Raw genomic sequence first — 12,686 nt, 5'->3', positions numbered from 1 at the left:
CCTCTGCTCCCCAGCCGCGCTGTCCCGTGGCTGCTGGTTGGTCACAGAGCCCATGGTCATCGCCGGAGCCCGCGGCCCCAAGCCCCTGGTGTGGCAGCTGCTGGCCCGAGAAGCCCGGAGGCAAAGGGTTGTAAAATGATTTTACAACCAATGTTTTCAGATTATTAAATAATGAGTAACTCATTGGTCAGTGAATCACAAAATTATTCAGAGAAGGTGAAGCTGATAAAGCAGCTGATAAAGGGAAAATGATCGTACTGGAAACAAAGAACATCTGCTGGGGAAAAGTAACTTTGAAGGAGGGCGAGTTTTGAATGGTAGAGTTGAAAATTTTCTTACAGGACAAACAACTACATTTTGCTCCCAATATTATATTAAGTATTTATTCTTTGTTTCATAGGACATTTTAACGGGGTTAAATCTAACTGCCATTGTAACGAAACCAAACATGTACAATAGCTGATAAATGGTAAGACTTGCTTACTCATGAAAAACCCCAAAGGGTCTTCCTGCATTGAGTGGCTTTTCCTCCTTGTAGTTGGCCATCTGGGGACCCTGGCCCCTCCTGGCTTCTCTACCCGTCCCAGGGTCTCAGCATCACCGTCTGCACAGAGCTGGTGGCTGGAAGAGGCAGCAGAGAAAGGCTGCCTGTAGCCTCACCCCATTGGAAATGCTGCATCTGGTAAGGCTTCTGCACCACACAGAACATCCCTGCTGGGCAGCCAGCCACCTCTGACGTAGAGGCATGAGCATGCCAAGTACTGAAGATGCTTCTCCTCTCCTACTGCAAAGCCCAGCAAGGAGCCACGGACATCGTGTCAGAGCCACCTGGGCCTAGTGCCGCACTTCCCGGGCTGCTCCGTGATGTCACCTGCCTCACAGGTATAAAACTCAGGACAGGATTCATCTCCTTTTCCTGGCTCTCCAACATTTAGGAAAGGAATACAGTCTTTTAGGGACTTCCTTAAGATTACTTTTAAAATATACTTTATTTCTTTCCTACATGTGTTCTGCAAAATTTCCAATGTGAACATTAGCATCATATACAGAAAAGCAGAGTTCTTTAAGAACTGGCATTGACTTAATCTCAAGAAGGATCAAAATCTGATAATGGAAAATAAACTAGCATGTTATCAAAACGAAATCTTCACTTAAAACTATTTAAGTGAAGATTTTTCTTAACAAAAGTAGCCATTATTTCATTATTTAATCCCAACCCCCCTCAGTTGACTCAAACCATCATTTTATATATACACATACAAATATAAGCAAACACAGCAACATGGAGACAGCAGCTTTACAATCTCAATGATTGTTACAGCAGTTCAGACAAATCTGTCACAGGTTATTTTATGTTTTGCATTATTTGTTGACTTCTATGGATCAGTTCTTGATTAAGAACAAGTTCTCTTGGAGATAAATTGTATATGAATCCTGTAATTTGGTAAATCGTTGACTTGTTATTGGATTAAATATGCAAAGAAATTATTCTATTTATTATCTACATTTCCGCATCATCATCATCATCGTCATCATCTTTGGCTCTGAAATGCATCTTCCTGAACTCTCGTCTGCTCATTGAAGGACAAGATGAAGACACTGGTGGAAGGTCCTTAGGGGAGAAAAAAAATTAACTTCAGTAAGAATTAACACATTAGCATCTGTAATTTGTCCAATCCGCCTGTTTTTGGTAGTGTAGAATGGTCCTCCCTTTGAGGCAGGGGAGGCCTGAGTCATAGCACTTGTTTTCTTGAACTTGGGTTGATGGAGTGACAGAGAAGGAAAATCACTGGGTTAGAAACGAGACTGTGTGCATCACTTTCCCTCATTTTCTTTCTCAGAGAAAAGCACTTTCCTCTCGAATGGCTGGAGTTTGACCTTTTGGCTGTGTTCTTTCTTTAATGTTCTAATGCAAAAGGATGTTATTTTAAAAAGAACGAAAGAAAGCACCTGCAAGTACTGGGTAGATATATAAAAAATCTACAAATATAATTTCATAACACTGCAGTGAAAGATCCAGAATCACAGTAAAAAGCATCCACCCAGCATGCCCGAGGGTCGTGGAACAATGCTCTCCATCCCCTCATGACCCGCCACGACCCTTCTCGCCATGGAAACATTCTCGACCTGGGATGGGGTGGCCAAGTGCCTGAGTAGCTAATGTTTTTTATTTTTTTCTCTGGGGTTAAAATTATTATCATCATTATTTTATATTTTAATTTACCACCAAGGTATTATTTAACTAGAAGTACATAATCTGAGTGGACAGTTTGCTAATGAGTATTTACAGAAGAGGACAACAGTTGTTGGGGACTGAATCACACTCTCTACTATGACAAATTCAAGTTCTGAACCCTGGTGCTGGTGGTGTGAGCCCAGGTGTAAAGCGGACCTTTGCAGATGTTGTTAGTTAAGGTAAGGCCAGGTGGATCAGGGTGGGCCTTAATCCACTGTTTCTGGAGCCCTTAACAGTAGAGGAAATCTGCACACAGTAAGGGGAAGGGCAGGGTGCATGGGACAGACAGAGACTGAGCTATGATTGTGGGGGGGGACATGGGACAGAGACTGAGCAATGACTGGGGGGGGGCGCATGGGACAGACACTGAGCTATGATGGTGGTGGTGGGGCATGGGACAGAGACTGAGCTATGACAGGGGGGCATATGGGACAGACAGAGACTGAGCTATGATTGTGGTGGTGGGGGCATGGGACAGAGACTGAGCTATGACTGGGGGGGCGCATGGGACAGACAGAGACTGAGCTATGATTGTGGTGAGGGGGCATGGGACAGAGACTAAGCTATGACTGGGGGGTGGTGGGGGCTACCACCAGAATGCTGCAGACTTCAGAGGGAACACGGCCCTCCTGACACCTTGATTTAGACTTCTAGTTTCCAAAACAGTGAGAAAATAAATTCCTGTTTAACCAACTAATCTGTGGCACTTTGTGACAGCAGCCCTGGCAAAGCAAGACATTGGTCTTACCTGCATGAGCTCAACATTTCCAAAGAATCGGCTCACTGGCATTGGCTGATTGCTGTCGTCATCCAGAAAGACACTATTGTCCATCTGCAGTGGTGGCTTCTGGACTTTCTCTACGTCTGAGGCTGACTCCTCCTGCACTGCGGAGCTGCTCTCAGGTGCTTCTGCACTGGCTCTGAGTGACAGGCTGTCTCCAGTCTTTGCTGAACAATTGTTGTCCACAATTCTGTGCTGACTGAGGGGAAGGCCTTCACCTTTATGTGGCATGGGGGCACCAGCTTCATTTCCTGGAAACAACACACTGCCTCCAGCCAACTCTAGAGGCTCATTTCTACCAGGGGCCTCAGGTGTGATTTTTGGCAAGGGAGTGCTATCACTTTTAGTGACTAGTTTCTGTAACTCTGACTTCACAAGATTATCTCTGTCACACTTCAACTTCTTGGATGTTCGCCTCTCAGCAGCTCTGTGTGATGAGGAAGTCTGTCAAGAAAGAAAAATGGAGGGAAAACCAGAGACATTTAAAAAGAGGATAGCAAATGAAAAAGTATCAACCCCAGAGGCTAATATTTCTTCTCAAATCTTTTAACAACGTAAATTCTAAAGTCAGAACTGATTATAAACAGGTGTTTCACTGTTCTACCACTGAAGGAACAGAATTCAAATCCACAGCTGGGAAAGGGCTAGAAACATATCCAAACATTCCCACAACTTCAGTTTTCTTAAGGGTGTTGTATTTCATGAGACAAATTCAGATGCATATGCTTACATGTTTATGTAATTACAATGTAAGAACCAGTTTTCATTCCCCCCCACTAGAACTAAGCACCCTGAGGGCAGGGATCTTTGGCTGGTCACCAAACACTACTCAGCATATAGCAGGTGCTTAACAAACAACTGTTCACATCAACTCAACAAAACTGCAGCAGGCAACTTATTATGAATGAAATACTGTACTAGTTGTGGCACATGGCCAAGCCCCAGTCAGACCCCCGAGCTCTGCTTCGACTTGCTTTAGGAGTTAACTGCATAATTCCAGATATTAAAACTCCCTGGAGACTGGGGCTGTGAACTTAAGACTACAATAGCTTCCTTTTCCTGGCCTACTTAACCTTTTCCTTAATGCTTCTGGGGTGAAGTACTGTGATGGTTAGGTTCATGGGTCAACTTGGCGAGGTGATGGGGCCCAGTTGTCTGGTCAAGCAAGCACTGGCTTATCTGTGGCTTATTTGTGGACTTAAATCATCAGCACGTTGCCTGCATCTATGGTTGATCACATCTGCAGCTGGCTAAGGGGAGTGCATCCTGCAACTGCTGTTTCATCTCATCAGCTGAAGGCTTTCAAGGAGAAGCCAGAAAAAAACTCTCGGCTCCGTCCAGCCAGCCAGCCAGCCAGCCAGCCAGCCAGCCAGCCAGCCAGCCAGCCAGCCTCTCCTGGGGAATGCACTGAAGACCTTCACTGGAGTTGCCAGCCATGGCCTCCTCTATGGAATCTGGACTCGTGCATGCCCGCAGGTGAGTGAGACGTATATAAAATCTTGTATTTACAGATACCTCCTGCTATTTCTGTATCCCTAGAGAATCATGACGACCACAAACACCAATATCCTTCACAAGACTACACTAGAAGGTGGACTAGCCGTGTGTGTTAGAGACCGGTCCTGAGATACACACACGGGTGGGCGAACACTTGGAAAGCAAAGCCTGATCTGAACAGTGTCCTTTTCTGAAAATACCTTTTCCTCTAAAATAGTCCTCCGCCCCGTCACATAAACCACTACCAACGGTTTCTACTATAACATATCTTAGTGTGAAAATTTTGTGTAGAAATATACACAGGTCTCCTGTTCTCCATTCTAACGAGGCCTCACCAAACAAGCTGTTTTGGCAGACTTGGTGCCGTCCACTTCCTGCGCAGAGGCCAACCCGGCTGCTGAGCAACTCCTGCCTCTCAGGCGTGCTGAAGCGCGCACTCCACCTGTGAGCTAGAGTCAAGCAGAAAGCCTTGTCAGAAAACGCTGTTACAAAAAGAAACGTAAGCACGAGATGAAGACTACTTGAAGAAAAAAATCTGATATGAACCAAGATTAGCCCCTTATTTTAAAGACAACAGCTCCCCACCAACATTTTTATTATCTTTATGGAAAGACTCCTGTGGTTTAAATGTACAAATTCAAATAAAACTCTTTTTGGGTTTAAGGTACAGGATCTGCTCTGTCCATGGTGATGAATGCCATGATGATTGTGATACCATTTATATGAAATATGTAGAATAAACATATTTATTCAATGTGGTACCCAGTGACATGCAGTCCAAACAAGGGTGTAGGCCAAGGAAGCATCTACCAGCAGGGGTGCAGCTGGGGCTGGGCTTCCATCATCCCCAAGGGGAAGGGACTTGCTCCAAGAGCCCTAACAGCAGTGAAGGGCAAATACACAGAAGGAATGGGGTCACACAGGTGGCATAACTTGCAAAGAACTGCTATGAATGTCTCTCTCATCACCTACTCCCAGTTCCAACAAGCATGTCCCCCTAAATCCTTATCACTTTTAGGGCAGAGAATCAACCTTTTTTAGTCCAAGACCACCATGACAAATCCCAACACTCCTATACGTCCCGTGCTAGGCTCTCTAGGGGAAGCATGGCTCCAATGCCAGCTGCTGTCGTTTACTGAGTAGTGATGTGCCAGGCACTGTGCTTGGTGTTTCAACAGACTTGAAAGGCAACTGCATTCCCATTTTATGTGGACAGCATGGGTAAGAAAAGTGTTCAGGGTTACACAGGTGATATTTGGCTTGCAAGTCCCTACTCCATCACCACAGTTCACCCTGGACATAATTTCCTGAAGTCAGCCCCTGCAACTGCCCAGCTGCTTGTGACAGGGACTGAGCTAGGGCAATCTTGGGCCCATGACTCTAAAACAAACAGGCTCTTTCTATAGTAATTTGCTTGTAAATGATATTGCACTCCAAAGCAGCAGTTCTCAAATTTTAAGGTGCAATAGGCTCAATGGGCTTTATCAAAAATTCAGTTTTCCAGGCTTCTCTGCAGAAATAAACTTCACTGGGCCCAGGGCCCAGGTGGCTGAGGGTGTTAGAAGCCCCTGATGCAGGTCATCTGTTATCCACTTATTTTTTCAAACCTTATTTTGGTAATGTATACATGTTACATAAAATATGCCATTGTAAGTGTACTTTAATTACACTTAAAATTACAGTGGTTTTAATTATATTTACAATGCTGTGCTACCCTCACCACCATCTACCATCAAAACTCTCCCATCACCCCAAACAGAAACTTTGTACCCATTAAGTAATAACTCCCCGTTCCCTCCTAATCTCAGCCCCTGGTAACTCTGGTCTACTTTCTGTCTCTACGAGTTTGTTTATTCTACATATTTCATATAAGTGGTATCGCGATATTTGTCCTTTTGCAGCTGGCTTACTTCACCTAGCATAATGTTTTCAAGGTACATCCATCCACATTGTACCATGTATCAGAACTTCATTCCTTTTCAGGACTCACTCACATTTGACGGTATGTATTTAACACATTTTGGGTTTATCCATTCATCTGTTGATGTTCACTTGGGTTGCTTTCAGATTTGGCTATTGTGAATAAATGCCACTAGGATCATCAGTGTACAAGTCTGTCTGTTTGAGTCCCTGTTTTCAACTTCTTCAAGTGCATACCTAGCACACAGACTGCTGGTCTTACCAATTCTTGTCACTTCCTGTTTCTTTTCCTTAAACTATCGCAGAGGGTGTGAGGTGGCCGCTCACTGTAGTTTTGATTTGCATTTCTCTAAGGGCTAATGATACTGAGCATCTCATCATGCGCTCTTTTGGCCATTCGTGCTTCTTCTTTGGTGTAATATTTATTCAAGATCTCTGTCCGTTTTCCAATTGGTTCTGACTTGGCGTGGTTAATGTCGTCCACTCGATTTGCAAGAATCCAATCTGGTAGCATTTTGCCTTCAGGCTCATCATGGATAAAGCCACCTCCGAGGTACCAGCTACTACACATTTCTCCGATTGGGGCAGCTCCTGGTCTCCAACCGGGCAACCCGGCTTGGCCGCGCATAAACAACCCCAAAACGAAACCCCTCTTCGTCGTCGAGGTCGTCCTCCGTCCGAGCGGACTGTGTCAAGTCTGGGACGTGGGAAGCAGCCTGCGGCTTCCCAAAAAGGGCCGTAAGGGGAGCGGCTGGGCTGGCGGGAGCGGGGCACACCGGGCAGAGCCACCCCTGCGCGGCCCGGCCCGTCCTTCCCGCCCCGACGCCGGCGGGGCTCACCTCGTGCACCCGTCACCGGGAAGGAAGCCCTCAACACCCCCCTCCTCCGGGGATCGCCACCCGGGCCGGCGGGGCGTGGCCTCGGCCCTCTCCCTGGGCCCCGCAGGCCCCACGCAGCCCCTCCCGACTCCCTCACCTTCCGGCTCCTCATGAGGGTGAGCGGCGCCCTCGCCGCCGCCGGCGCAGGCAGCAACACCGCGCGGGGCCTAAGGCGTCTGAGAAGCGAGCTGGTGGGCCTGAGCCCGCGTCGCGACGTCCGACGTGATCAGAGAATTGGCCAATAACAGACAGGCGTCGTGGTCACGTGACCCAAACGTGGGCTCCTTTCGTCACAGGCGGCGCGACTCAGCGCGCGATGGCCTGGTCTCGGGCGCTGAAGCCGGCGGGGCGCGCTGGCGGCCATGTTTGTGAGGGGCGCCTGCCAGGTGGCCTCTGCGTCCGCCATGTTTAAGAGGGGCGGACGGCCGTGTTTGCGAGGGGTCCGTGTCCTTGGCACCAGTGTGGTCGCGTGCGTGGAGGTGGGTGGGGAGTCGTTTTTCCATGGTTTTGCAGTGTTCCCGGTCCCCTGAGTGCTGAGGGCCGGTGAGCATTGTTACACCAGCGCGGGCGCGCTCGGGCCGGCCCTCTTCGCTGGCCTGGGTGGGCGGCTCGTCGGGGCGGCTGGGGCGGCGGGGCGGCCCTCGAGGCCGTGGAGGGCCCCCAACCCCGCGCGGTGATGCGTGCCTGTGGAGCTTTGCCAGCGTTGGAACAAGACAGTGTCGGGGGTCGCTGAGGTTACCCCCGACGGCCCTGGAAGAGGGTGCTGCGGTTAGCTCGGGCTGCAGGGGAGGAAAGCCAGCCGCCGAGAGCCAGGTCCCGCCGAGAGCCAGGTCCCGCCGAGAGCCAGGTCCCACCGGCGACCCCGAGTGGGACAGGCCACGACCCAGTGCCCCTCTGGGGCGCCTGTGGGCCTCTATAATGTCTGCCCTATTGACAGCTGGCTAATTGGAAAAATGCTCAACCTAATCCTTTCGCTGGAAGACGCTTAGTATAGTGTTTAGTAGCTAGAAGTGTTGATTGTAGTCATTACACTCACGAAGCTTTGATTCATATTTCAAGCCTAAAAGTCCTTGCTGGCATTATTTGCAGCAGTTACTCTCAACAGTTTACTTTCTGTCCCTAGTTAGATTAATGAGACCGTCCAGCTCTGCTTGCAGGAATAAGATAACACCCAAAGCAGGAGGCAACCCATGTGTGCTACCTATTTGCACCTTTCCCCCTTTTGAAGGATAAGATCAAAGACAATTCATGTCAGCGAAGACCTACCAGGTAGCAGGCTGTGCTGACCAAACAAAATGGACCAGATGACCATTACTCAATTTTTATGATTTCTGTGACTCAGTTTTTCTCATTTTTCTACTTTCTTTTGGACCTTTGCCATTCCTTTGTCTTTTTGAACTAAAAGCTCAAATCACCTTTTTCACTTTGAACCGGTCTTGGAAAGATTTTCTTCCTCCAGTTCCTTGTTGATGCATCTCCAATAAAACTCACCCTCTCACCAAAGCAAAGAGAGGGGCTTCTCTGATGTGGAATCAGGTGGGCCAAACTATATGGGACCATGTGTCTGTGACTGTTACACTGTGAATCCCCACCCCTTAACCTAGACCTCATTCTCCTCAACCTCTGGCACAGCCTCTTTCTTGCCCTTGGTGGACATGCAAAGCAGCTGGCCGCTCTTCCAGCTGGGCTAACTCCCCTAAGGTTTTACATTCTTCCATGTGATTTAATCCTTCAACCCCGATTTTCCCTCCTCAAGCTCTCTTCTGCCCTAGGGGCTGTTTGGAGAGGGTTCTGGTTCTTTTTCAAATCCCCTGACAAAGTCCCTGGTCTTGTCTGCTCAGAGAGTTGGCCAGATGACCGCTTTTCTGTTTTTAAGAGTTTTAAAAATATGCTTGAGGCTCCAGATTCTCTGGGCTCTAGGATGTGTGCCCCAGAAAAAGACATCATGGGCTATAAAGCCATTTAAGAGCCGAAGGAATACTGGCTGCAGGGGACTTTCAGACGTGTGTCCTTTATCTAACCTCAGGTGCCTGGCAGTCTGTCTAGTGTTTCTAGTAGAGATCTTCCAATAAAACACGTGCCACAGCCCCATACTGTGCCTTGGAAATAGAGTGATATTTCTTTACTTCATTATTATTTTTTTCTTACAGGTGGGCACATTTAAATCAGGCAGTTTTGTCAGAAGCATCAGCTTTTCAGTTGAACGAGAAAGGCTGAAAAGTGAAGTATGTTGAACTACTGTTTCATATACTGCTTGAGGGTCCCCCTGTGCATTGTTCCATAGCAGAAATGTGATTCATGTTCTCTTCCAAAAGCATGAATGATCTCTGCTCTTATGGAATGACTCCCTCAAAACCTAAAAATACAGTGGATGCCTCTTTTTAGTGCAGAAAAAGTGAGAGTGTTGCCCGATCCGGCCAGCTCTTCAGTCTACAGACTCCCTTTCTCTTCAGAAATGCATTATTAGGTGCTTGGGTGGGATGCCTTCAGTGAGACTACACGTGGAGTTTTGCTGTCAGCTGTGAATGGAGGCACATCAGCCTTAGCGTGCACACACACACACACACACACACACACACACACACACACACTCACTTCTCTACCTGGCTGTTGTATCTCTTTCTTTCCAAGCTGTGTGCTTCTCACTGTGCTATTTCCCTGGTGTACATGGAAAGGAGAAGACAAATGTGTGGCTGGTGGGAAATCCATTTGTAAAAGAAACTATTATAATCACTGCCAGCTGTTGAGAAAAAACGACGTGCTACTCTATTAAACACATAACCTGTCCCATTTTCACTGAAATTGGCTTTATAATAAGCTTGGTTCGGTGGTTTTCTTTTTGGAATCCTCTGGAGCTCTAAGTTCTCGTACGTTAGGGATTGATTGCTGAGAGCCGGTTTTTGGCTCTATAGGTAGTTGCTGTCCGTGTCAGTTGGTGGTGAACGCGGCGTCACTCGAGTGGGCCCAAGTAGGGCTCGGGCCTCTCACTGCCACTCATGTTCTACATCCTAAAGGGGTCTCTTGATCTTTCTTCATAAATGTGCTCTGGGGTCCCCCACACTCCCCAATCTCTGTCACTGTCATTTCCAGCCGTTCACAACTCAGACCTGCGTGCTAGGGACTCTCTCTCTCTCATCACTTATATCCAATTGCCCTGATTCCTGCTACTTCTAGGCTGCAAAGCCTCCCCTTGTGCCCAGACTGTCCACAGCTGGTGTGGGTAACCAGAGTGGTCACTTGTCAATGCTGACCTGCTCCCCTACTGTGCAGTTCTGCAGTGCCACCCCACTGCTTTTAGGGTCAAGACCTACATCCCTCACTTGACCCATTAGGCCTGGCATACAGGAGGTGCTCCATAAATGTTTGTTGAATGAGTGGAGGGATGGCCCTGCATGCTTGGCCCCCACTATCCTTTCTCTAGACTCATCTGGCTCCACTGGCTCCTCTCTGCCCTTCTGCTGCCCCACTGCTCTCTCCTCTCAGGCCTCGGCTACAAAGCCCCCTCCCCACTTTGCACCCTCCTTCCCTAGCCCCCCACCTGCCCCCATTTTGCCTGGCTAATCCCCTCTTCAAACTCCACTTGGCTAAAGTTTCGTTGTCCCCAGGGAGGGGGAGGGGAAGGGGGAGGACTCCCTCCCCCACTCAGTTAAGCCTGCCCATTGTAGCTTTCTAGCATTCTGCTTTTGTTCCTTTAGGACACGGTGGCAGGTTAGGTCCTTTCACTCTTTCACTCATTCAACGTATATTTGCTGGGCTGCCATGATGGGCCAGGGGCTGGACTGGGCTCTGGGGTGATGACAGTCGGGAGTCAAACAAGACTCCACACCTGCCTGTTCAGCACGGATGGTCTAGCGGGGGCACAGGCTGTCGTGGAGCAATCTCAGAAAGGATTGTAAGTCTGCAGCTCGCTGAGCGCTGTGGGGGCAAAGCCACGTGATGTTGTGACAGTACATGGGGTGGGGGTGGGTGGTCAGGGCTATTCAGGAGGCCAGCTCACACTCCTCTCGGCGTCACCTCCTCTCTCCTCCACCTCCAGGACCCACCAGAAGGAAATGGGCAGGAACTCTTGATAACTAACTGACGTCTAGGGGAGCCGGAGGCTGGACAGATGCCACCTCTCCTGGGGAGGTGGAAGCTTGCCATGGGCTGGGGAGCTGTTTTAGTTTCCTTGGCTGCTTAAGCAAATGCCATGTAACGGATCGGGTTCAACAGCAGTTTATTCATTCATGGTTTGAGACCGGAAAAAAGTCCGAAATCAAGGGATCGTCAAGGTGATGCCTTCCGGAAGACAGGTGCTCTGTGGCTGGCTGCTGGGGGTCCCTGGTCCTGGGCTCCTCTGCCACATGGCAGGACATATGGTGCCGCTCCCGGCCCCTCCCTTCTCTTCCAGGTTTCATTGAATTTCAGCCTCTGACTGCTCCCTCTATGGCTTTCTCTGAGCCTCACTCTGTTATAGGGAGCCCAGCCACAGGGCTGAGACCTGTCTGGTTTACATGGGTCACACCCTAACTGAAGTCACATCATCCACAGGTCCCACTACGATGGGTTCACACCACAGAACGGATTACATTTACAGCACGTCTCTCTGGGGTCCGTGCAGCTGCAGACCACCACAGGAGCCATTCTCAAATCCGCCCCTCCACCCCACTCCCAAATGGCCTCAACTGGATTGCTGTAACATGAGCTCATCCCGGAGGGAAATGAAGGTGACCCACACTGAAGCTGACCCCTCTGCACCTTGTTTATAATTTGTGATCACCCGTGTTCTGTGCTCTTCCGGGGTCCAGGCTGGGCAAGAGGTGTCACCTGGCTGCCAGCGTGTGGCGTCTGTGTTGTCCTCGCGTGCCAACCGTCCTCAGTCGACAATAAACTCCCAAAAGCAGGGACTGCGCTTTGCTCACCGTCTTGGTCCCTGCCCCCAGCACGGAGGCTGGGACGTAGCAGGGAGTCAAGACCACCTGTTGAAGGGATGGAGGGTGGTGATGATGCCGACGAAGAAAGGGGGATCAGAGATTCTGCGAACTTTGTGTTCTCCACCCCAGCCCTGACTCTGCTTACGCAGAGTCCACACCCAACCCGTGCTCACCCTGTGCAAACCACGCAGGGCGGCCGGGAGGGCCAAGAGAAGGTGCCGCCGGTGGGCAGTCGGTAGATGAGGCCACCCCGCGGGGCTTATTGGGTCTTCCCGCTGGACAGGGCCAGTGTGATGTGGGTGGGCTCTTAGCCTCCACCCTTTGTATTGAAAAGAAAGCTGTAGTCTTTGAAAAAGAGAGAGAGTGAGAAATTGAGAGAGAGGAGGGAAGAATCACCACAAGCAGTAAAAAGCTTGCAGCCTTTTTTTTTTTTTAATGTTCTCTTTTGATTGACCTGAATA

General features: G+C 49.0%; 1 protein-coding gene across 1 annotated transcript; it reads right to left on the bottom strand.

The window, feature by feature from the left end:
- Window positions 1-1,279: 1,279 nt before the first annotated feature.
- On the bottom strand, window positions 1,280-7,529 carry C2H1orf174 (chromosome 2 C1orf174 homolog). The gene is made up of 4 exons (XM_077151514.1): window positions 7,410-7,529; window positions 4,850-4,963; window positions 2,985-3,461; window positions 1,280-1,612 (listed from the first exon to the last, which is right to left on the bottom strand). The coding sequence occupies exons 1-4, from the start codon at window positions 7,422-7,424 to the stop codon at window positions 1,502-1,504; spliced, it is 717 nt and encodes a 238-aa protein (XP_077007629.1). The 5' UTR covers window positions 7,425-7,529; the 3' UTR covers window positions 1,280-1,501.
- Window positions 7,530-12,686: the final 5,157 nt, after the last annotated feature.

This window comes from Tamandua tetradactyla, chromosome 2 (genome assembly GCF_023851605.1).
Source record: "Tamandua tetradactyla isolate mTamTet1 chromosome 2, mTamTet1.pri, whole genome shotgun sequence".
Classification (NCBI taxonomy): domain Eukaryota; kingdom Metazoa; phylum Chordata; class Mammalia; order Pilosa; family Myrmecophagidae; genus Tamandua; species Tamandua tetradactyla.
Note: the sequence above shows the minus strand (reverse complement) of the source record. Positions and strands in the feature narration are given on the sequence as shown.